This window comes from Notolepis coatsorum, assembly GCF_963971535.1.
Source record: "Notolepis coatsorum genome assembly, chromosome: 11".
NCBI lineage: Eukaryota > Metazoa > Chordata > Actinopteri > Aulopiformes > Paralepididae > Notolepis > Notolepis coatsorum.
The window spans coordinates 53,934,434-53,960,719 of NC_140175.1; the positions used below are offsets into that span (position 1 = coordinate 53,934,434).

Below are 26,286 nucleotides of genomic sequence, written 5' to 3' on the forward strand. Positions count from 1 at the left end.
CACCGCCTTATGGTTAGTAACATCAGATAGGAAGACACTGAATGACATGTTGTGGGTGGATTAACACCATAGAAACTGGAACAGGATATACAGTGTGTATGTGTCTAATTAAGATAAGGTAAGATAACTTAACACATAGAATAACAGACTAACTGACTGACGCGCTTACTTGCTGCCCATGTACAGTACAACCACAATCGGACACTGTTGGCCACTGAGCAGGTCCACTGGTGCAGTTTGTGGTTAAGTGTCTTCTTGCTTAAAGGCTCTTCAGCAGTAGGTGGTGGATAGTGTTTCTGACCTGCCAGTCCAGGCAGGGACTCTTCGGCAGTACTAGGGAGTGGAGAGTGTTTTACCTGCCAGTACAGCGATTCAAACCTGTCCTTCCAGTCACACAAGCTTGTTTCTCTGAGCTTTAGGCCACCAATGCCCACAAAACATACCACATAAACCTAAATGTTTAAAGCCAAAAAACGTATCTTGGATCAATAAACAATACAATATGGTAAGACTATACCCTTTATGGTCTCAAAGAAGATTCAATTTGCTGGCCAGGCCAGCACTGAAATAATAGAACACAGTATACACAATTGCAAACTGTTAAACATTTAGTTTAGTAGAACATTAGTAGAAGTTTACAGTCCAGTCAGTCTATAGACTCCTAAAATGATCCCTCTCTTGTTGAGCAGGTTTATAGCTGTTTATAGGTGTTGGGCAAGTTACTCCGGAAGTGTAATTAGTAACGTATTACTGATTACAGTAATGTACAACCTGTAGTGCTGCCGTACCAGATGCTTCACCAAATTAGATGTGGTATTTTTCATGGTGAATCCGGAAAAGCTGCGGACAGCTATTGAACATGTAACGTTACCTCTTCATCACCCTGCTTTTTGCCATAGATGTCATCTAACGAGGACCACGTATAACCATAATCTTTAGATTTCGATTTGTTTATTAAGGACAATGCAAATTAATGAACATCATTTACATGAGTGTATGCATAACATCACAGCATGATAAGGATGTAAATATGCCGGGAATAGCACAGGGCTAATTTCTACCCGTAGTCCTAACACAAAACAAACACAAAACGGACCTTACAACGTTCATTCATAAAGAAATTACATCACTGACATGACCACACTAATATGACATTCAGTCATTCAGTATCTAACTGAACTTGTAGGAGAAAAAAAAACATTGCATTCTGGCAGCAATGTAATGCAGTAACACAGCATTACTTGGAGTAGTAACTGTAATATAATGACTATTTTGGAAATTGTAAAGCCTTACTTTAGTCGTTACTGGGAAAGTAATACAATTACAGTAACAATTACAGTTACTGTCCAACACTGTTAGGTGTTGTCTGGTATAGGTGACTGTGGTTGTCACTACGTACATTAGTTGTAACGATCCCAGGCCCAGCCCTTTGTGGGCCTGTGATGAGAAGAGACATATTGGTTCCCTACCTCCCTTCTATGGTCTCATACCACCCTCTAGTGGTCACCAGCAGATGGTGCAAACTTTTATTCTACCTGTGTTAACACATATGTTTAGTATAATTAATGGGATAATTAATGTGATTTCATTGTGTGTGTTGTTGTTGAATTTCCCTTTCCTTGTGTGATGTTGTTCCCCTGTCTAGTTGTGTTTTGTAATATGCTTTTGTGTCTAGTTGTTGATTCTGTGTTTTGGATTGGTTCGCCAGCAGTGTATATAAGTGTGGTTCTGTCTTCTCCTCTTTCTGGCGTCATACCTCCGGTTACCCCTTGTTCCTGTCCATGTCATCTTGCACTGTTGTCATTCGTCCTAAGTAAGTGTTGTTAGTGTTTCGTTTTGTTGTCTTTTATTTTCCGTGTTCACAGTTCAGTTCGCTGTTATTAGTGCCAGCACGGCTGCGCCGTTTGTTTCTTTTTGTAACGTGTCGTCGTCCTAGTAAAGTCTGTATTTACACGTTATCCTGCCATCTCTGCCTCCTCCATTCCTGTCCGCACACTGGGTTCTCCTCTCCTTCCTTCACCTTCCCAGATTCATAACAGAATGATGCCACCAATTCAGAACCCAGCGGAAAAGTTAAAGGGGACGATGGCGGTTATCCTTAAATTAATAGAAGGAGATATGTCCACTTATGCCCCAGCTAAATGTATTTTTTTACTGCAGACGATCCAGTCCGTAGTGGACCACATTTACATTTACATTTAGTCATTTAGCTGACGCTTTTATCCAAAGCGACTTACAAGTTCTGTACGACAAGCCATCAGGAAGGGCACAACTCTATCAGCTGAGCAACAATGTTCATCAAAGTGTTGAGTGCTACAGTGTAGGTTAGTTTATTAGGACAAGTGCATGACAGTATGGTTAGTTAGGGTTAGATTTTTTTTTTTTTTTTTTTTTTTTTAATTCAGATAATGGTTGAAGAAGTGCGTCTTTAGTCGACGGCGAAAGATTGGACGTGATTCGGCTGTCCTAACTGGGGTGGGTAGTTCATTCCACCATTGTGGGGCAAGGACTGAGAATAGGCGACTTCTCTTTGATGACCCTCCCGGAGCTTGGATAGGAGTAGGTCTGAGGCGGCCAGAAGATGCAGAGCGTAGGGGTCTTGAGGGTGTGTAGTTAGAGACCATTGACCGGAGGTAGGCGGGAGCGGTTCCCTTTGCCGCACGGTATGCTAGGTCGAGGGCCTTGAAGCGGATTCGTGCAGCAATGGGGAGCCAGTGCAGGTCCCTAAGAAGTGGGGTGACATGGGCCGACTTCGGTAGGTTTGAGATCAGGCGGGCCGCTGCGTTCTGAATGAGTTGAAGAGGCTTAGTGGCAGTGGCCGGGAGGCCAGCGAGCAGTGCATTGCAGTAGTCGAGGCGGGAGATGACTGTTGATTGGACGAGGAGTTGGGTGGCTTCTTTTGTCAGGAAGGGGCGTATCCTTCTGACGTTGCTCAGGAGGAATCGGCAGGTTCTGGTCGTCGCTGCGATGTGAGCAGAGAAGTTCAACTGGTCGTCGAGGACAACACCAAGGTTCTTGGCGGTCGGGGACGCAGTCACAGCTGCATTCTCGACTGTGATTGAAAGGTCGGTTAGGGGGGAGGATTTGGCCGGCAGGTGGAGCAATTCTGTTTTGCTTAGGTTCAGTTTGAGGTGGTTGGACGTCATCCAGGCTGAGATGTCGGACAGACAGGCCGAGATCCGCACAGAGACGTGGATATCTGAGGGAGGGAAGGAGAGGAAGAGTTGAGTATCGTCGGCATAACAATGGTAGGAGAAGCCATGAGACGTGATAATGTTACCCAGTGATTTAGTGTAGAGGGAGAAGAGAAGGGGTCCTAAAACCGAGCCCTGGGGGACACCCGTCCGCAGGGGGCGGGTGGCCGACAGGGTCCCTCTCCATGACACTTGGTAGGAGCGGTCATTGAGGTATGATGACAGCCATGTCAGCGCAGAGCCAGCCACTCCCATTCCTGCGAGGGCCGCAAGGAGGATCTGGTGGTTGACTGTGTCGAAGGCTGCAGATAGATCTAGGAGAATCAGGACAGAGGAGAGGCCTTTCGCTTTTGCTAAGTGAAGTGCCTCTGTGACCGCAATGAGGGCTGTCTCTGTGGAGTGACCAGTCCTGAAGCCTGACTGATTAGGGTCTAGGAGGTCATTCTGTAAGAGATAAGTAGTAAGTTGGTTGGATACAGCACGTTCAAGTGTTTTAGAAAGGACCAGAATCCGGACCAGGAGGCAGAGATGAGGGTGGTGGCCGACCAGGTCGCAGTCCTCATGGGGAGGTATAATTGCTTTCCACCCTCTGATCTGCCTCTTTATCGTGGCCCTGCAGCTAAACCGGCCTCCCTAGCTAGCATTGTCCCTGCAGCTAACCAGGCCTTCCCAGCTAGCACAGTCCCCGCAGGTAACCTGTTCTCCCCAGCTAGCCTAGCTCCTGCTGCAAAACAGGTCCCTACAGCTAGTCCAGGCCCCACTGTTAGCCTAGCCCCCACAACTCGCTGACCTCCGAGAGCTAGCAAGGCTCGGAGGGCTAGCGTGGCTAGTACAGCTGACAAGGCCTCCACAGCTGGCCCGGCCGTCGCTACCAGCCTGGTTCCGGTCGGTGTAGCCCCGGCTGTCACCGCTCCCCCTCCGGCTTCCACGCCCAGCCCAGCCCAGCCTCTACGCCTGGTCCGGCTGCTACGCCGGGTCCCGGTTCCTCATCTCCGGGTCCTACACCATGCCTCATCACCGGGACCGGCCCGGTCTCTACGCCCAGTCCAGCCGCTATGCCTGGTCCGGCTGCAACGCCGGGTCCCGGCTCCTCCTCGACTGGTCCTGGCGCCCCATCTGGTCCTGGCTCTGCGACTGGTCCTGGCTCCCCGTCTGGTCCTGGTTCCTCGACTGGTCCTGGCTCCCCGTCTGGTCCAGCCCTACACCGTGACCGGCGCCCTGGTCCTCACCGTGGTCTTCGCCATGGTCTACGATGGGTCCTACTCCGGGGGTCGTCGCCGTCGCACCTCCGTTCCGGCTCCCCTGGTCCGGTCCCGAGTTCAGCGACTGGAGGGTCCCTCGTCCGAGATCCGGGTTCCTTACCCTTGCCCCTGTGCTCCAGGTCCCCTGACCGGCCCTGTGTCCCCGACGTGTAACGTGTCATCGTCCTAGTAAAGTCTGTATTTACACGTTATCCTGCCGTCTCTGCCTCCTCCATTCCTGTCCGCAAACTGGGTTCTCCTCTCCTTCCTTCACCTTCCCCGATTCGTAACAATTAGTAGGCTAATTGATCATTATGCCTTTTTTGAACTAACTGTGATATAATAATGGTTAATAGTTTCAGATGATGTTGTTGATAATATTCATATTACTACATCAGCATGTCTGTTGTTTTGTTCGTTGTTCAGTGAAGTGTTCTGTGCGCCAAACCGTGTGGATGTCCTGAAAGAGAACGACACCATCCGTTACCCCAGGCTGGCAGAGACCTACCGGAGGGTAGCAGAGGATGGTCCTGACGCCTTCTACCATGGAAAGATAGCCCAAAACCTCATCACTGATATCAAGGCAGCAGGTGAGATTCCACTTCGACTGACTTTATTACCTGAGAAAGTAAAGTTTAAAGATCCCCTCCATTCAAAAACTCCTATTGGAGGCATGACTTTGACCATAATGATTTTTATTTGTGACTTTGACCATAATGATTGTTATTTGTGCAGAAACTTGTCACCAGGGCGCCTTTTTCACATTCTTCCCCTGGAGAGAGAGAGCTTCTCTGTACTTCCCTGAAATCTGAGTTGTATGTGTGATGTCGCTAATAGGTTGATCCTCTCATGGTCCAGTATGTGTAAGGGCTGCGTGTGTGTGTGGGTCACAAGCAGATAATAGGGACTCTCTAAGTTATCCGTGTATGAATAACCACTAAACTGCTTACGCAGACTGTTAAGCTGTAGGAATATTTCGCCTAAAGGTACATGCCTAAGTAAATGGAAGATTGCTCCACTTCTGCAAGGTCAATTAGCATGTTCTTGGTATCTAGGAACATCTAGGGACCTGGGGGTATGTATTTCCAGTGTCAGAAATATTGTGTCTGTTACTAGGCTGAGTAAATTGTAATGAAGAAAAGGAGAATATAAATTATGATTTTTGCATATTTGATCATGTTAAATCTGCGGGGTACGAGAAAATGCTCACTGAGCTCATTCACCACCTTATTGAGATCATCTGTACAAAAAATCTAAGCAAATGAATAAAGGGAAGATGATTAAACAGAAGGATTTGTAGATACAGTAATTAATGATAATCGATTTTAATTATAAATTCATATTTGACCTTGAACTTGACCTTGACCTTATTATGGCCAAATCATACATCTATGGATAGGGAAAATGCTCCTCTTTCCAATGGCAGGGTTGAATCTGGATTTAGGTTTTTACGATAATTAGAATTTTCAGATACATTCGTATTTCCGATCAATCGTATATAAAACATCGGTAAAAATAAAAATATACACTTTGACTACTGTTTTTGATAGGGTTATGGTCTTTACTCTTGGCTACAACAAAAATATTTAAAAACATTAACCTCTTAACATCCAAGGGCCCACATGTGGACGATTCTTTGCCGACCTCTAGTGGCTCGGGTGTGCATTTCTTTTAATACAATATATAGATGGAATTAAAGCCCTATTTGTTTCCTGTCGATTGCCCTTTCAGGTGACTAAATCCGTTCAGCGGTTCTCGAGTTACATGCCGATATGTGAGGCGTGCCCCAAAGTACGCAAAAGTACACATTACCACCCCCGACTCCCGGGGCTCTAGCTCCGTCAATCATTTGGCGATCTCGAAAATCTTTACACAGGGTTGTAGCCAATGAGTGTGGCTTTCCAATGATACCCCATGATATGATAATTGGGGATCTAATACGGTCTCTATTGATCGATTTATGATAAAGAAAAGCAGGGGGACCCTAAGGCTTAACAGGTTGGAGAAGAAAAAAAAATAAATAAAAAGTGGAAGCCTCAAAGTGGGTATTTAAGAAAATAAGGAAAGTCCAAAACACAGGACGACACTCATTAAAGAGGTATTGTAGAAAAATAAATAAGCCACAAAGGCAACTCCTAAAAACAGAGTTTATATTGAAAACATAAAACAATAAACCTCCACCAAGGGAGTTTATGTGCAAAGGACAGTTCCAAAAGAACACAAGAAAACACTACCATAAAGGGCTCAGCCTCTATAAAATAAAGTGTAAAATAAACCAGTAGCCGAAAACAAGGATGGCTACAAAGAAGGCTAAATGCTGAATAGGGCAGCACTACACTTTAATATAATAAGCCTGACCAAAAGGATAGCCAACACAAGGAAATGAATAAGCAGTTGACACTGCGAAATCCAAACTTAAATAGACTCAGCATTGCCATAGGCACAGCTGCACTGAATCGGGTGCAATCAAGCCCACACACCTGCCGACCCATGAGGCAATTAACCACAGAGACCAGTGATTGACAGCTATCCCTCACAGGAGATGAAATAGACAGCTGTCCCTCAGAGAAAGGTGAAATAAAGCAAAAACCATGACAGTATGTGGTAACTTGACACCTTTAGCTTCAGCTACACTGAAGCTGAGTAGTTATTGACATGTCTTGAAAGAATATAAGCTGCCGATTTGGAATTCCTGGTAAATATCAATGGGTGCTTGTTATCAATTTGCATATTCATAGATCCTTTCAATCTGAGGGACAATGTGTAGAGATGCTGATAAGCCATTTTCAGTCGTTTATTGGTGGAAAACCATATTTATACAAATTGTTATTCAATAGACATGTTAAGGAGTTTAAAATACATCTGGAGGGGGTCTTCAAGAAATAAAATGCATCTTCTCCTATTTCAATTAAAATAAGGCATCATAAGACATACTAATCACATTATGATTGTATTATAATCAATGCATAATACACTAAGATACATACAGAAATTTGTGTAAAACCCCCCAGAATACTTTCTGTGGTAACTGCAGTGCCGTAGGTAGGTCACAATGGGCCCTGGTACAGAGGTTTTTATGGGCCTCCTCCTTGTGACTGACTGTTGATCATGTTAGTTAGTGTATCGGCACTATTTCCTCTTCACAGGAACCGCCCTTCAGGCACCCCTAACATCTTGGGTTGTGTACCCAGGGCCCCCTAACATCATGGTCCTGGGTGCACGTGTAGTTGTCGCCTCTGTATCTTTACGCCCCTGGGTGACTGAGTAAATATCATAATGTATACATTTCTAAAGTGATTATAATGTAAGAGATTTCAATACCCTTAAAATGCTCCTATGATACCTCAAATTCAAGTTCCCATTAAGTGAAAAATTACTTCCGGAATCATGGAACCGAAGGTTCTCAATACCATTCATTTTCATTTTTCATTTTTTTTATTTTGCACAGTTTAAAAATACACAAATTACAAAAGAAATAACAAACAATATACAGTGTCCAGACCCAAAGCTCTTATTTTGAAGTTCTACCTAAACAATGTAAAAATGTCAGTGTTTTTAAACTGAAATATTATTTGACTAGTGATGGCAAACTAATAAGTGTGTGTGTGTGTGTGTGTGTGTGTGTGTGTGTGTGTGTGTGTGTGTGTGGTGTGTGTGTGTGCGCGTGCAATGTGCGTGCACGTATGTTTGTGTACATGCGCGTGCGTGCATAGATTATTGTAGACGATACACGTGAGAAAGTTACAAAGCAGCAGGTAGATGGTTATTTAAGCATCTCTTGTAACATTTTGAGGAACAGGTTTTCGCCAGGTGGGAAAAAACATTTGGTCCCCGAAATCGTATAGAAAATAATACCTCTGCAAGTGAGAAATTTAGGAGGATGACGATCTGAAGAGTTGAGTAAGAATGGACCTGTGAATTTGCTTTAAAGTCTTAAACTGCTCAGTTATTGACTGTAAATGATAAATTTACAAAAAATTTATATTTATGTCATAAACTGAGAATCTGGAATTTCTGAAATAGAAGAGCAGATGGTGCTGTATGACTTTTATCGGGTTGCAATCCTAACAAAGTGTTTCTGGAGGACCAACGTTTTGTGGAGAGTAGTAGGAAAAGTAGCCAAACTATATTACAATATGGAAGATAAGGATTCATTAAACTATAATAAAGAGTATGGAGACAGTTTGTGGTGATGAGATGACTAACCCTCTTTATTATATCAATAGATTTATTAAATTATGTGAGGATGTCAAGTGAAGTCTTATTGGGTATTATTCCACCCTGTGTCCTATAGGAGGTATCGTTAGCCTGGAGGATCTGCAGGCCTACCAGCCTGTGTTGGATCTCAACCCCATCAGGGTGAAGGTGGGCCAGTACACCATGGCTGCCCCCAACGCCCCAGCCAGTGGCCCCGTGCTCGCCCTCTTACTACACATCTTGGATGGTAAGCATGGATACTTTGGTCAAGGAATGCACTGATAATTGAATACCCAACTAAACTTTAAGTGCAAGTCCATACTGAGTCCATACTGAACCAATACTTTGACTGAACAATAATGATGTACACCATTAGTTTTACTGACCAGTACCAGTATCGGTGCAGTACAACTTTGGATCCTACCATCAGTCCTAGTAGTATCTGCAAATAATTCTTAGTGCTTATTAGCTATACAGTAGCTCGCTCTGTCGTTTTTAAATTTTTAAATTTAGATGTGACCAGTAGCTCTATAGCTCGCTCTGTCGGTTGGTTTTTAGATGTGACCAGCAGCTCTATAGCTCGCTCTGTCGGTTGGTCCACAAAAGTGTTCCCATCTAGCGGCCACAGTTTTCACCCTAAAAGGCAGAAATGTGGCATGAAGGTCAAGTGTTCATGTGCGTGTGCGTGTGTGTGTGTGTGTGTGTGTGTGTGTGTGTGTGTGTGTGTGTGTGTGTGTGTGTGTGTGTGTGTGTGTGTGTGTGTGTGTGTGTGTGTGTGTGTGTGTGTGTGTGTGAATGTATGCATGCGCAGCTGTGGCAGCTATTGCAGATTCACGCTGATTTTAAGATGCTTGAAGCACCAAATGTTTGGGGTTTGTCACATAGGGTAATACAATGAGTGCCAGAAAGTTTACAGAATTGGAAAATCTATTTAGAAAACCTTGTAGCTGCGACCAACCTACTGCTCTGTTGGTTAGTTGCTTGGTTGGTCCACAAAAATATCCCCACCCATAGCGGCCACAGCTTTCATCCATAGGAGGCTGAAGTATTTGTGTGTGTATGTGTGTGTGTCTAAATGCATGCACATGTGGATGCACAGTTGCAGCTATCGCGGAGTCACGCTTGTTCTATAATTAACGGGATACTCTCCAAATCATCCTGATGCAGTAAAGTTTAAACCCCACCCATTCGGCACTCTTAACAGGTCGAAACAAACTATATGAATTATTTTCCAATTAACCGTAGGTCTATACACTACTAGTATAGGTATACTGACGTGTGTGACGTCATCAGTGTGAGACACTTTTAACACTATGAGTGAGATTTAGTGCTTGAATAATGTCTCCGTACAAATGTAAAAGTAATGCGTCCATAGAGAAACATTAAAAACCCATCCCTTATTCTAGTTAAAAACATGACACTTTTTCACTGCTGGTCATTCTCATAGTAGCAGTAATCAGAGCCATGGCAGTGGCGGCTGAGATAAGTAATTAAGAAACAGACATAATTGTTTTCCAGCCCATCACATTGGAGAGTTCAGAGAGGCTGACGCCCCAGCAGCAAAGTGTGAGTTCATTATGGCTACATCACATTATGGCTGAGATGGGCCTGTACTAGTTCCTAGACTTGTGGGGGCTGAGATATCTTTAAAAGAATAATCTGATTGGTTGCTGGCAGGAGGGCTTTGCTCACTACCCTCTCTACCCTTTTTTTCCAGGCCAAGTCATATTCTTATTTGAACCTAAATTGTATATTTTTATTTAATAGCGTTAGCGTTTTAAGGGAACTAGATTATCTTTTACATATTTTCTATTGCCAGTTTGCTTTTGTTGTTTTCAATTCATTAAATAAAACTCATACTTTTTGCAAGGGTTGACTGACTGCCATAGAAATAATCAACCATCTACATACTGTAACTTTTCAGTGCACGTTTTTATTTATATTGTGACAACAGCCTTGTGAGGTCCCGCACACAGACGTGATGGAATTCAAGTTCAAGTTTTTATTGATCACATAATAGGCAGGCTACACATGGCGTAGGCTACATGGCAGTGAGATTCATTGTTCTTGTATTATTGTTATAGTAGGCTATTGTCAAGAAAGGAAGTACATTATTTTCAATCGTGGCTTTAATTCGTAGCCGAGAAGCAGTCTCCTATAGCAGCTTCATTAATCCCGATCCGTCTCAGCCACAGCATAACTGAGACCGGCTATGGAAAAAAATCATAAATAGACTACTGTAAATAAAATAGCCTATAACATTATAAAGGATAGGTTATAGCAGGGGACCAGGGGTTCCCAACCTTTCTTCCCCAGAGCCCCACGATTCCTTGGAGACATATAGGAATATGATATAGGCTATACTGGGTCCGTCAGCGAGGAGATTTAGCCATTTGAGAATAGGCTATTATGGCCAAACGAGGGCCTATAGCCTATACATATTATTAAATGTTTTCATAAGTGTAAAGATACAAGGACAACAGTTATATTAACGATCAAGTTAGTTTACTGTATGCAGGCTTCGCGGGGCTCCGTGTCTGTGCCATGCATAATGCGCAAATTACTCTTGCATAATGTAGGCTATGCTATTATATATAATTTATATAGGCTACCTAATACCGACATCAAAATAGATTGTATGCCTCTACAAATCATATTAAACCATGCAGGTAGAAAACATTTACGATTTGGAATCAAATTGACGGAGAACTGGTCATAAATCAATATTTTTCAGAGTAATGCAAAAAAAGTTGCGATTTTAAAATCAAACGTTTTCAAGTATTAACATCACTAACATGTCACAAAAGCATGTATAATGTATATTATCCTCAATACGTTAGTTTAGCAATAGGTTAAAAGTGCCATTAGATAGTTTTAAGTTTTCGATTTGCTGAAGTCTATTGCTAGACGGCGACCATTTTGGAAATTTTGAACCATGGGAATTGTAGTCTTTTTGTGGCCATTTTGAAGAGGGCATGCATAGACCACTACACTTCCGTGTTACATTGAAATCGGGGAGGAGATTGTGGGGGGTGCATATGAATGAATGTGGACGAGAGCCGTGATGTAAGTGGTTGCCGATACGGCTGTGGGGGTGCTAGAGACATGATCGAATAGACGTTTATGCGCCTCGCTCTCCTGAACACGGCGTGACCCATAACTAATCGATCAGAACTAAATCGGCAGAGAAAAAGCCCATTTTAAAGCACCTATTCCGCATGGACATGCGCAGAGTGCCCATGGAGTCTGGACGACGCGAGATGATGCTCGAATGAATGTGGACTGTTCTATCAGAGGGGGGAGCTTCGGTGGCCAATGTCCTTTCAGCCGAACAGGATAATGAAAAAATTATCCCACTAAATGGCCAGACGCGTCTTATGGCGACATCTACAATTACCTCATTGAGTCTCCAGGTAGACTAATATTTATATTTAAGTGCAGCGGTCTGTAGCCACTTACATGACCATCGAAGCTCCCCCCTCTGATGGAACAGTCCACATTCATTCGAGCGTCATCTCGCGTCGTCCAGACTCCATGGGCACTATGCGCATGTCCATGCGGAATAGGTGCTTTAAAACGGGCTTTTTCTCTGCCGATTTAGTTCTGATCGATTAGTTATGGGTCACGCTGTGTTCAGGAGAGCGAGGCGCATAAACGTCTATTCGATCATGTCTCTAGCACCCCCACAGCCGTATCGGCAACCACTTACATCACGGCTCTCGTCCACATTCATTCATTTGACCCCCCCGCAATCTCCTCCCTGATTTCAGAATCCCGGAAGTGTTACGGTGGTCTATAGCTGTTGATCAACAAATTTTTCCGAACTACACTTCCTGGAAGATTCTGTGGGGGTTCAAAGTTCAGCGTTCTGAATGAATTATATCAATAACTGTTATTATTCGACATAATAAGCCACAAAAGGTAAAGTTTTTGACAAATATTGAAACGCCGTTAGTTTCTCCTCCCTATTGTAAGCATGTATAGCAACAATTAGATCTGAAATTAGTTTCAAAATGGTTGCACTGTGGTGAAAATTAAAAAGTACAGTAAATTACAGTAGATATCATTATCTGTTCTTATGCACGCCTGATACTAAATCCAAATTGAACTCAGGCATATTAAAGATAATATATGTGTATATATAAATGTGCGAATTGGCTATAATAAGGTCATTTATAAACGTCCTATTCTATATTCTATAATAATATTTCAAATTGCATTGGTCCGGATGGGAGAATTCAGTACTGTATCTACAGAACCTTCTGTTTAATCATCTTCCCTTTATTAATTTCCTTAGATTTTTTGTACACATGATCTCAAGAAGGTACTGAACGAGATCAGTGGCAGTTTTTTAAGTTTGGTCATTATTATCATGGTGTTATTCACTGTCAAAGATGCAAAGAAAAATCATAATTAATATTCTCCTTTGTTTCATCACAATTTAAGCAAGCCTATAATAGACACAATATTTCTGACACTGTGAATACATTCCCTGAGGTCCATAGATGTACCTAGATACCAAGAATATGCAAATGGACCTTGTAGAAGTGGAGCAATATTCCATTTACCTAGCTATATATTTTAGGCGGATTTTCACCACGGGTGGAACAGGTTAATCCCTGGGTATTAATCGAACTTTAAAAGAACGAAACAAAAAAAGGCATTCATATTCCAGCATGGTTATTAATGACACCAACGGCAAACAGTGGTTAACGGTCTTTATTAGTGTTTTGCGCTGCCCAGGCAGCAATGGTCTTTAGGAAGTTAATAGATATCATATCCGACATCACCGTGTACACGTCTGTCAACCTGTCGCGTATTTCTCCCATCGGCTTAGTAAATTTTTCCACATTTCATGGGGGTGTTTCATTACTGTATATGGCTAATTACGGGCAGTTCTGTATGCAAATACTTAAAATCGTGCACGAGCGCGGAGCGTAGAACAAGTGGCATTTATCAACACAGAGTACTTGCAGGTGCGCGTAGGACCTGTGTACGCACGTTTGATAAATCTAGATTTTTCTGTGCGTAGAGCAGTGTTAATTTTGTTGACTAAATTGATGACGAAAGATGTTCGTCAACGAAGGTTTTTTTCATGACGACAACAAGACGTGACGTCACGTTATTGAATACCATGTGACGTTAACGAGACTAAATAGTTTATTAAATATCGTTGACCACAACTGAGCACACAAATGTAATTTATGTTGATATTGTTGACTAAAACAAGACGAGACAAACTAATTATAACTTTTCTTAATGCCATCGTCCCGACAGAACAGTGTGATGGCTGACGGGAGCTCTGTGTTATTAGCATTAGCTGGAGCTATTTGAAAAGCAAATTTTAGCTGAACGTTACCTTGGCTAAAGTTGGGACTATTCATAATCCAGCTGCAGACCTGCAAGCAAAGTACAGCAAGTTGGCAAAGGAGTATTCCAAGGTAAATCACTTATTCACCACATTGTTTGTATTTCCATCTAGCTCGCGTTAGCTAGTGGCTAACCTAGCTCACGCTAACGTGGCTAACTGATCGAACTCTTGCACACAATTAATGACATAATGCCGACAGCCATACCGGTGACAATGTTTACCTTTTAGTGCCAAATGATAAGAGTCTGAGGCGGAGTCTCAAAAGAGAATGTTGAATATTTATTTTGCATTAAAAATCACAACAGATCCTCTGCTAGGAGCTAACTGAACCAGAGAGAGCCTTCTGGATAGGAAGTGCGCAGCGCAACAACGTTTAACGTCCGTGTGGAACCAATGTACCAACAACCATTCCGTGGGTGAACTCATTGAGCTTAGTTGTCAATTAATGATACTAATACTAATCTATACAATCACCTGTTGTTGAATAAATACCATTACTTTCTAGTTATTACTAAAAAACAGTATATATAAAACAGTAGCTGTAAAAATGAAAAGAAAAAAAGTTTTATAATTTATATAATATATATATATATTTTTTTATGTATGCACTGGTATCGGATCAGTATAACCAGACCTACACCACCTCTAACTCTAACCCCTAACCAGACCTAGACCACCTCTAACTTTAACCCCTAAGTTAGGGTTGTGACTTAGAGGTGGTCTAGGTCCGGATAGGGGTTAAGAGTTGGTCTAGCCCTTTACATCCATCTATCTAAATAATAATAATACATTATAATGAATGCTTAACTACCCCTAAGTTACCCTAACCAGACCTAGACCACCTCTAACTCTAACCACTAACCAGACCTCTTCCATGTGGCACTTTAACACTGACCTCAGAATGTGATTTTATATAATGTTTTTATGCAAGCAGATTGCAAATTGCAATCAGTGTGTACTACTACTAGTACTACTGTGTGTTCTGTTTACTTAGTTTACAGTATCCTGTTATAGAATAAACCGCTGCCAGACACAGCAGAGAGAGAGAGGACAGACATGACAGAGAGGACAGACACAGCAGAGAGAGGACAGACATGGCAGAGAGAAAGGAAAGACACAGCAAACAGAAGACAGACAGAGTTCAGCGTCGTCTCTCTGGTCAGAAACAACATCACCACATCCGTAATGCTCTCTTTGATGCATACATTGGACCATGTCTACACCAACATATACTGTAGGAGCAACAATACATTGGACCATGTCTACACCAACATATATATACTCAAGTTCAAGTTCAAGTTCTTTAATAGTTGTCATACAGAAGTACAGAATACTTTCATACAAAATGCTTCTTACTGTTACGCTCCAGAGACTGTGCTAGACAAGATAGTATCAAATAACATAATAACATAATATAGCATGAATTTAGAAGAAGAAAATGAGGTCACAGTGTTCGGTATAGACATATGTACAATGTTCTGAGTTACCATATAATATACAATACACAATACTATGCAGTGTACTAATGTACAGTACTATCTAGTGCAAAGCAGAAATGGGATGAGGTACAATTTTAGGTACAATTTACAGTAAGGTGTACGAGTTGTAGTGCAATCCTTCATCCATAAATATAAAGTGTGGGGAGTGGGTGCTACAGTGTGTTTGTTTAAAGTGGGTGTGTGCTATAAAGTGTGTGGAGTGGGTGCTACAGTGTGTTTGTTTAAAGTGAGTGTGTGCGTGTGGATGTGTGTGCTATGTGTGTTTGGTGGTTGTTGTTGTGTAGTGTTCATTCATTGTTCGTTTAGCAGCCTGATGGCCTGGGGATAGAAGCTTCTTCTGAGTCTTTCTGTGCTCGCCTTGAGACTCCTGTATCGCTTGCCTGACGGCAGCAGTTCAAAGAGGCAGTTGTTCGGGTGGCTCGAGTCCTTAATAATTCTCTTAGCCTTCCCCTTGCAACGCTTGTAGTAAATGTTCTGGAGGGTGGGGAGCCCCCCTCCAATTGTGCGTTCGGCTGAACGTGTCACTCTTTGTAGTCTGCTTTGGTCTTTTGCAGTGCTATTCCCAAACCAGGAGGTGATGTTGCCGGTCAAGATGCTCTCTATTGTACATGAGTAGAAGTTCTTAAGGATCTTCTGGCTGACTTGGAACTTCCTTAGGCGCCTGAGGAAGTAGAGGCGTTGTCGTGCCTTCTTCACCACACTGTTAATGTGTGTGGTCCATGTCAAGTCCTCGGATATGTGGGCTCCGAGGTACTTGAAGCTGTTGACTCTCTCAACCGGTGCCCCGTCGATGCTGAGGGGGCTGTAGTCCTTGACCCCCGACCTCCTGAAGTCCACAATCATCTCCTTTGTTTTGCTGACGTTCAGGGAGAGGCTGTTTTCCTGGCACCATCCCGCCAGGACCTTGACCTCTTCCAGGTAGGCCCTCTCGTCGTTGGCAGAGATCAGGCCCACCACCACTGTGTCGTCAGCAAATTTGACGATTGTATTGCTACTCCGCTGAGCCACACAGTCGTGTGTGTACAGGGAGTAGAGGAGGGGACTCAGAACACAGCCCTGGGGGGCCCCTATGTTGAGGGTGATGGATGAGGAGGTGCAGTTGCCTGCTCTCACCACCTGGGGTCTGCCAGTCAGGAAGTCCAAGACCCACTGGCAGAGGTCATAGCCCAAGCCCAGGTCCCTGAGCTTGGCTATGAGTATGGAGGGGACTATGGTATTGAATGCCGAGCTGTAGTCGATGAATAGCATTCTCACATAGTTCCCCTGCCTCTTGTCCAGGTGTGATGCTGCTGTGTGCAGCACATGGGATATGGCGTCCTCCGTGGACCTGTTGGGGCGGTATGCAAATTGCAGGGGGTCCATGTTGATGGGGAGGGAGGAGCAGATGTAGCCCTTTACTAGCTTCTCGAAGCACTTCATGGCTATGGAGGTGAGAGCTACAGGGCGGTAGTCGTTGAGGCAAGCAGGCTTGGATTTTTTGGGTACAGGGATAATAGTGGACTTCTTCAGGCAGGTGGGGATGACAGCCTGTTCTAAGGACAGGTTAAATATGTCAGTGAATACTGGGGCCAGTTGGTCGGCACAGACTTTTAGGACGCTAAAAGTAGGAGCAACAATACATTGGACCATGTCTACACTAGGGATGGGTACCGAATTCGGTACTTTTGAGGTACCGAACCGAAACACGTCGGTACTACCGAGTATCGAATCAAATGAGATACCAATTTTTTTTCCTTTTTTTTTTCCTTTTTTTTTCCTTTTTTTTGCCTTTTTTTCATGTCAACGTTCACACGCACACTATATGCTTACCTAGGATTTGACTTGATTCAACAACAAAGCAGTCGGAGCAATGGCAAGCCGAAAACTGTCGAAATTGTAGTTATTTGAAGTTTGGATTTTTTTTTCACGACTGAGGTAGGTAAATTAAATTTCTTGAGACTAAAGTACAGAAAAAAGGTACCGTTGGGTACCGGTATCGATTCACAGGTACCGGTACCGGTATCAGTTCAAATGTGAAAGGTACCCATCCCTAGTCTACACCAACATAATACTGTAGGAGCAACAATACATTGGACCATGTCTACACCAACATATACTTCCTGTGTATCACTTGTGCCGCCGACTCAGATTCCCCTAGGTTAAAAAATAAATACGCAATTTAAATCAGAAAATTTTCCATGTTGACTATTTCTGACTTTCTGAAGTTTTTTTCCATTAACAAAAAATAGACAAAAATGTCATCCGTTTTCGTCGACTAAATCTAGACTAAAACAAAAAAGACAAGATTGAGACAAAAACTGACTAAGACTAAAATGCTCAGACATTTAGTTGACTTTAACTGACTAAACGAAAAATAAATGAAGATGACTAAATATGATGAAAACGAAAAAGGAGCACTTGACACATGACTAAGACTAAAACTAAAATGAAAATAGCTTCCAAAATTAACACTGGCGTAGAGACATTCTAAATTCCGTGCTTAGGAACGAAAATAGAACACTTTCTACCAGTCGCGGACTGGGACCATAATTCCTACCGGGAATTTGACTCAGGCAGGCCAGGCGCCAGGCCCGGGCCATACCCATACCCCCAATTTCAATGTCCATCTGATTCAAAACTCGCGTAATAACACCTCTGATTGCGCCCCGCTTTCGTCTCATTCTTTCAATTTTAGTCCGACGTTCATCTTCACCCATTCTAGAGCTATCCAAAATGTTCATATCTCCCGGGTTTCGCCAGTTGATCTCATCATGATTTAAATTAATAGGCTTGTTTGAGATTGGCGACTGGCGAGGCCTGCGCATGCGCACTGCATCGCGCTGGGTTGTGAATAACAAGTTAACTCATTCATTCCTGCCTGCTTGCCTGAATTTATATATGCGCAAATAGAAACATGTATACCGGTATGTATATTCGGAGTTCAGTGGCCTGACTGCGGGCACAAACAAACAAATTTAAAAATAAAAAAAAGCATTTGCCAGTCTGCCAGGGCAGCCAGGCCATGCCAGTCTGCCAGGCCACCGGGAAAACTCCTGCTGCTCCCGATGGTCAGTCCCCTAGTGCTTTCTACGCATTATTGATAAATGAGGGCCCAGGGCTGTACAACTGGGCAGATGTGATCAATTATATACACTAATTCGAATGAAGTAACAATACAGTGGGCAACTTTGTACAGATGATGGCTTATTTTGAAGGTATGGACCTGTACTTTCATGTCATGTAAAAACAATTAAAAAAAATTTATTTAAAAAGTAAGATCCCTCAAAAGGACCCAAGGTCTGTGCCGGGTCACAGATATCAAAGGCAGTTTGGTAGGTTATTCAAACAGCTGTCCTCTATTCGCATGGCTCTAAGCTGACTAGCCCTTAACTAAATAACTTTCTGGGCCCTTCCTGGTCAGACCATTATATCTTCCTTTCAAAAGGTTAGCTGGTTTGGTGAAACAAAGAACTTAGCTAGAGGACGTGTTTATCTGTCACATTAATTTCTCACAGTCACACTGTATCAATCTTGCTTTAAGTTCTAATACTTTATGGAAACAGATTAAAATACACTTCATCTACTCCTACAGATCAGTTTTAGTCTCATACAGGGTCTACTCCTACAGATCAGTTTTAGTCTCATACAGGGTGTACTTCTACAGATCAGTTTTATTATCATACAGGTCAGTTTTAGTCTCCTACAGGGTCTACTCCTACAGATCAGTTTTAGTCTTGTGAGGTTTGGTCCGCTCCCCACCCACTCGCTCCGTTCCTTTAAGGTATTTTGTTAATTAATTGCATTCCCCGCCACACGCTTCTTTCCTGTAAGATGCCGTGTTGATTGGTGCTCTTCCCACCACACGCTTCTGGAACAATGATCAATTTCATCCCGCAGCTGTCACAGCTTGTCATCAGCGCCCTGTGGCTTTATATACCCTGATTCCCCTAGTATCGATGTTGGATCGTTTTGAATATTCCCTGCATCTGCCTGTATTTCCCGTCGCTGTTCCCTGTCTGTTGCTCCCCAGGACTTTCGTGAAGTATCCCTGTGGAGAGAACCTGATTCCCCGTACGAAGCTGCGCCTCGTTTATCTGCCCGCTCTGGTGAGTTTTTGGAAACAGTTCTTTTTGGATCACCCGTTTTTTGTGTGTTTGTGAAACACTGAAGAGATCCCGTTTTTGTTATACTGTTCTCACCTAATTTTTGTTGTTGGATTTACACTTTGGATTACCGTATTGTTTTTTCTCTGGACTCTGCTAACTGTGTGTATCACACCGAAGATCAAGTCACTTGGATATTTATTGCTAACTGTGTGTATCACACCGAAGATCAAGTCACTTGGATATTTATTTGGATCAGTCACCTCTCTGTTTCTGTTGTGCGCTGGGCTAACTGGGATTTCGCTCTCTCCCTCCGTTTCCACCTGGAGTGTATGCTGGGAGGATCTGCAGAGCGGCTCAGACGTCACAAGCTAATTCCTCACCACCACCTACTGGGAGAATCTGCAGAGCCGCAACATTCTTCACATGCCAGATTCCCTGTTTGTTCTGTTGCTCAACCTAATTCTATCTTGTGACTCTGAGAATAAATACGCCCTTGCTTTGGCTAACTCTGAAACAACTCTCTCTGTGCCGTTGCGCTTGGGGTCGGTTACAAACCCTAACAAGTCTCATACAGAGTCTACTCCTACAGATCAGTTTTAGTCTCCTACAGGGTCTACTCCTACAGATCAGTTTTAGTCTCATACAGGGTCTACTCCTACAGATCAGTTTTACTCTCCTACAGTGTCTACTCCTATAGATCAGTTTTAGTCTCATACAGAGTCTACTCCTACAGATCAGTTTTAGTCTCATACAGGGTCTACTTCTACAGATCAGTTTTAGTCTCATACAGGGTCTACTCCTACAGATCAGTTTTAGTCTCATACAGGGTCTAGTTCTACAGATCAGTTTTAGTCTCATACAGGGTCTACTCCTACAGATCAGGCACGTGGTGTAGTGGTTAACACTGTCGCCTCACAGCTAGAAGGTCCAGGGTTCGATTCCTGCTTGGGGACCAGGTTTCCGCGTTGCCAGATACCCAGGTGGGGTATTTCCCAGGCCTTTCTGTGTGGAGTTTGCATGTTCTCCCTGTGCTCGCAAGGGTTCCCCCCCCTGATAAGAGAAACCCAAAGGAAAAACATGCACAACAGATCGCTAAAGCGGTCGCGTCCCTGGCGAAGACGGACAGGAGCACTTGGATTGGTCCCCGGGGTGCGGCCCCATGCCGACGCCCCTATCTTCTCCCGGCTGCCCTTGGGGGGAAGGACGACGGGATGCGTCTATTCTTAACCCAACGCATGTTTGCTTCCGCATTCGCGTTTTGCTAATCTGATTGGCCACTGCCGTTTCTGGTGCGATCTGATTGGCCACTGACGTTTCTGGTCATGTGACATGTGCGCCCAATCGCGTGACGCGCACATTTCCGCCTCGACCAGCAGCAAACTACCTAACGCCTACGATCCACACTCTAACCTTAACCAACTTCGAAAGAGTGCCTAAGCTTAACCGGCGAAAGAACTTGCCGTCACACGATTGGAGCGACCAGAAACGTCAGTGGCCAATCAGAGCGCAAAACGCGAACGCGGAAGGAACCATGCGTTGGGATAAGAATTTAGGCAGACGGGATGGGTCAAGTGCAGAGACTCAATCGCATCGGCGAGCCGACTGATTGCATGTGTGTGTGTTCCTGTGTGTGTGCCGCCCATTGCATGTGTGTGTCTGCCTGCATGCCGAATAAAGACTTCTCCAAAGTCCAGTTATTATTATTATTATTATTATTATTATTAGTCTCATACAGGGCCTACTACTCCTACAGATCAGTTTTAGTCTCATACAGAACAGATCAGATCAGTTTTAGTCTCCTACAGATCAGTTTTAGTCTCCTACAGATCAGTTTTAGTCTCATACAGATCAGTTTTAGTCTCATACAGATCAGATCAGTTTTAGTCTCCTACAGATCAGTTTTAATCTCCTATACAGATCAGATCAGTTTTAGTCTCATACAGATCAGTTTTAGTCTCCTGCAGGGTATATCCTACAGATCAGTTTTATCTTCCTACAGATTCTACTCCTATAGATCCGTTGCTCTCTGGCAGCTAAGAGGATCTGTCTGTCCCCCAGACATGTTCTCCTCAGTACAGTTGACACTGTCAGTCTCAGGGGACTGGATGAGAAACTTTATTCCAAACTAATTAATTCCCCTGAACCCTCCCCGCCTCCCCTGGCTGGCAGCCCACTTGCTGCCACACGCCTCACACACAACCACTAATCTGGCCAATTTACCTCTAATTGGACACAGCCGAGTGTCAGCAACTGCCTTCATTCTGCTCGTAGACCATCACTTCTATTTCTGCTTGACTACTAAAACTCCCATTCCTCCTCTCTCCTTCTCTCCCTCTTCCCTCCCTCTCTCCTTCTCTTTCTCCCTCCCCCTCTCATTCTATCCCTCCTTCCCTCTCTCCTTCTCTCTCTCCCTCCTTCCTCTCCCTCCTTCCCTCCCTCCCCCTCTCCTTCTCTCTCTCCCTCCCTTCTACTCCTCTCTCCTTCTCTCCCTCCTCCCTCTCTCCCTCCCCCTCCTCCTCTCCTTCTCTTCCTCCCATCTCTCCTTCTCTCTCCCCATCCACCCTCTCCTTCTCTCTGCCTCCTCTCTCTCTACTTATCTCTCTCCATCCTCCCTCTCTCATTCTCTCTCCCTCCTCTCTCCATCCTCCCCATCTCATTCTCTCTCTCTCCTCCCTCTCTTTCTCTTTCTCCCTCCCCCCGCTCTCCTTCTCTCTCCATCCTCCATCTCTCTCTCCCTCCTCCCTCTCTCTTTCTCTCCCTCCCTCCATCTCTCCTTCTCTCTCTTCCTCCCTCTCCTCTTCTCTCTCCAGCATCCATCTCTCTCCCTCCTCCCTCATTCTCTCTCTCAATCCCTCCCTCCCACTCCTTCTCTTTCCATCCTCCCTCTTTCTCTACCTCCTCCCTCTCTCTTTCTCTACCTCCTTCCTCTCTCTTTCTCTCTCTCCCTCCCTCTATCTCATTCTCTCTCCATCCTCCCTCTCTCTCCCTCTTCCATCTCTCTTTCTATCTCCCCCCCCCACTCTCTTTCTTTCCATCCTCCCTCTTTCTCTCCCTCCTCCCTCTCTCTTTCTTTATTTCCCTCTTTCCCTCCCACTCCCTGTCCTCTCCATCTGTGTGTGTAATTTCAAACTGTTATAATGCACCCAGCCAGGTGCAAGTAAAAATCGCTTAAGCTCAATAAAAGCAGAGGACCGGGCTGATTGAGTCACTTTAAAAGGTTTAATTCTAAAAAGCTCTATCTCTATTTCAGAAAGAACGGTAGCACTTTATAATAACACCCTGTTATAATACATTTATAAGGTATTTGTAGATAATGAACTAATCATGAACAAACCATTTATATACATTCATAAATGATTATTAAATCATTTATAACTATATTTGTATAACATTTACAGATTAGTTCTACATTATTTATAACTCATTATCAACATTGTTTGTACTTGATTTGTTCATCATTAAATAATGTTGTTTAATGTGTAGTAACACATTTGTAGATGCTTTGAAGAATGGATATGAAAAAACGACTATACTGTATCTTCATTTATTTTTCATGTTCAACAAATGATTTGTTAAGACATTCATAAAACATCTATAAATCATTTGCAGATGCTACGGTGTGCCCTAATCTGAAGTGAAGCCTATTCATCATTAACAAATTTGTTTTTAATTATTTGCATTATTATGATGACACAACACACAAGAGTAATAATTATTTGTATTTTCAGGCTGTATCGGCGCCTAGCAGCCAAGCCCCTTGGTTCAAGTTCAATCGTGCCGACGAACATGTCGTTACTAGCCCCGGTTCCGCGTAGGAATACGTCTGCCGAAATATGAATGGTACTATTTGTTCACAGCGCATATATATATGGCGCAAGTAAAGTAGAACTTCCCTTAGCCCTTAGTTCTTTACCCTCCAACCTAGTGGCAAGACGTTAAGCCTCACCCACGATACACGTGTGGTGCAGTATGGTCAACTTGGCCTCAGAATGGCATTGAGACATCGTGTGGATTAATAGTTGAATTGTCATAGTTTGGCACTATACCGTCGAGTGGGACGTATTTCTATTAAGTTAATAATAGTCTATTATGTATGGTGCATCGTTCGGTTAGAGTTATAAAGTGAGCAGTACCCCCATCGTTTTCCTCGCGTTATCTAGAGTCTTAACCAGGCTGGGCAGACCACGTGTGGTGCTTTCATCCGAGGAGTTCTGGGCAAGGACGAGTGGACCTGCACATTGGATTACCTTACCCGGACGACGGCGAGCCCTACATGGCTTGGATTATCTACTTGCTTTGGGTGCTTTGATTATGCCATGGATAACAGCCAACACTGGTAAGTGTTGGAACTACCCCCGAGAGGAGTCCAGGTGAGACGGCGCTCTAACCCGAGTGAGGTCGCCTCACGTCTCTTCGTTGTGGACCGGCAGCTACCGTCTACAAGAGGGCCCAACTGTATTCATCTGTGGACCAAGGTTCTGTGGGCACCGTGTTCAGCACTCTGAATTCTCCCAAGAAATCGTTGGCCAGATGGGATATCGCCAGCGGCTCTCCTAACCCCCCCCCCCCCCTACTGACTTACAACCAGCGGGACCCCCTTTAGTGGATCCAGCTATAATCATTAAGTACCATCGCTATAGTTCCCTAAAGAACCAGGTTGTATACTTGCTTCCTGCGTAACCAAAGATTGGACATTCAATGTTGATTTGCCTACGAATACTCATTTGCCTTACAAGTGCATTCAAATCATAAATGTCATTACGTGAACGTTGTATATACCCTTTGCTATATATTAAAGATTCGACGGATACATTTGTGTGGACTTGGTTTCATCAGGTGGGAAAGTGTTCATCATATCTATATCATGTACTGTGTGGCCAGTAGTTAAAGTACATAAAGCGGTAGTGGTTTAATGATACCATACTTATCAATACAGTCAGGGAATTGTACCCCTCAGTTACAATTGGTCCTTCGAGCCGGAGGGTAACTAGTGTAATATTAATATAGTGTTATTAATATTGAAATGGCCTATGATGAACACTCCACGAAACGGTCCTCCTAACGTAGAACGCCCGCGGCGCAGACGACAGCCACCTCCGTACTTAGAGGATTACGCTGTCAGTCAACTACCTAGCCTTCTACAAACGGTAAACGGGGTAAAAGTAGAAAGTAAAATTATGTCTGACCTTAACGACCAGGTTACCCCGACCACAGAGGCCCTAGTGGGTTCTAATGTAACTGACCAAGCTCACGGTGGGGACCAGGAAGGAGCTGACATGCCTTTACCCCCCGCCAATACCGAAGAAGTAGTCCCCGACCAGCCCCGGGAGGAAGACAACCCTACAGAGAGAGAACTCTGCACGGAAGAAGAGGAGGAGAGCGCCGAGGAAATAGAGCTCCAGGACTCCCCAACGAGTACCGCCAGGAGCGGCTCACCTCTACAACCGTCTTCCCCCAGCGAAGCGGAGAGGATGCTATCACAGGCGTTCCTCGTCAGCCTGACAGCCTCTACCGAACGCGATCGACTCCAGGGTGAACGCGATCGACTTCAGGGTGAACGCGATCGACTCCAGACACAGCAACGGAGCGAAGAAGAGCGCATACGCCTGGAGATGAGACGCCTTCAGACGGAAGAGAATATGGCAAGAGACCGAGCAGACACCCAGCGTGCCGCTGCCGGTGCCCAAAGAGAAGCAGAGCGCGACCTCGCTCTCATCCAGCGCGAAACCGAGCGCGACAGACTACAAGCCGAGCGCGACAAGCTACAAGCGCAACTAATGGAGCAGCTGATCCTCAAGGCAACACCCTCTCCCTCCGCCAGGGGTTCAAGGAACTCGTCGAGACAACAGTCAAGGGCAGCGTCTCCTAACCGAGCAAGCGACCCTGAACTTGACCAACAGACCAAGCCTATACCCCCCGCAGACCCCCTTCCCCGACCGGTCCAAGCGAGACCCAGCTACAAGGAAGGAGCAGCATACACTGCGGAGAAGCTAAATAAACGACTACAGGATCTAGAGGACCTGATAGAAGAAGAAGAGGGAGAGGAGGAGAACCAAGCCCGACGACAGCACAGTACTCCACCGGACCAGGAGGTCCAGTACAGCCCAGGCTATACCCCCGCGGCGCTGCGCTACAGACCCCCGACTCTATTCACGGGTGAGCACGACGCACGACCAGCCCCGAGGAATAGCACCTGGACCAGCGGGCCATGGTACCCTGCCGGTACCAGCCCACAGAGAGGCGCAAGAGGAGACTCGCCTAGGAGGCCTCTCCCCCAACGCTCGCCGATGTATCAGCCATCCACGGCGTCATACATTGCCACACTGACCATCCCAGACTTCACCCATGACAATCGGGCACAGTACACGGAGCTCCGAATGTGCTTAGAGACAATGATGGTGGATGTCGTTGATGAACGTCACAAGTATGCAATATTACTGAAGCACCTGAAAGTACCCCGAGCGCACAATATAGCGCTAGCCTATGCCACCTCTACGACCCCATACACCGCGGCTCTAGCGGCGCTGGACCAGAGATATGGACGTATATGGGATTACGTAATCCAAGAGATAAGGCATATTGACCGCCTACCCCCAGCAACAGACAATCGCTCATTAGACGACCTGTCTATAAAAGTGCAGTCCCTGGTAGGGATGCTGGGAGCGCAACGAGAAAAGGGTATGCACGAGCTATACGCCA

At 44.5% G+C, this 26,286-nt stretch overlaps 1 protein-coding gene across 1 annotated transcript in view; it reads left to right on the plus strand.

Annotated features, from left to right (window-relative positions):
• LOC311236651 (glutathione hydrolase 1 proenzyme-like) overlaps window positions 1–26,286 on the plus strand; it is a gene marked incomplete at both ends in the record, with an annotated part of 54,774 nt that overhangs the window by 2,690 nt on the left and 25,798 nt on the right. Inside the window, 3 exons of the mRNA XM_084324359.1 lie at window positions 1–12; window positions 4,862–5,025; window positions 8,730–8,879. The exon at window positions 1–12 is cut by the window's left edge and continues 181 nt beyond it. Coding sequence (XP_084180485.1) covers window positions 1–12; window positions 4,862–5,025; window positions 8,730–8,879 — 326 coding nt within the window. The remainder of the gene's footprint in view (window positions 13–4,861; window positions 5,026–8,729; window positions 8,880–26,286) is intronic.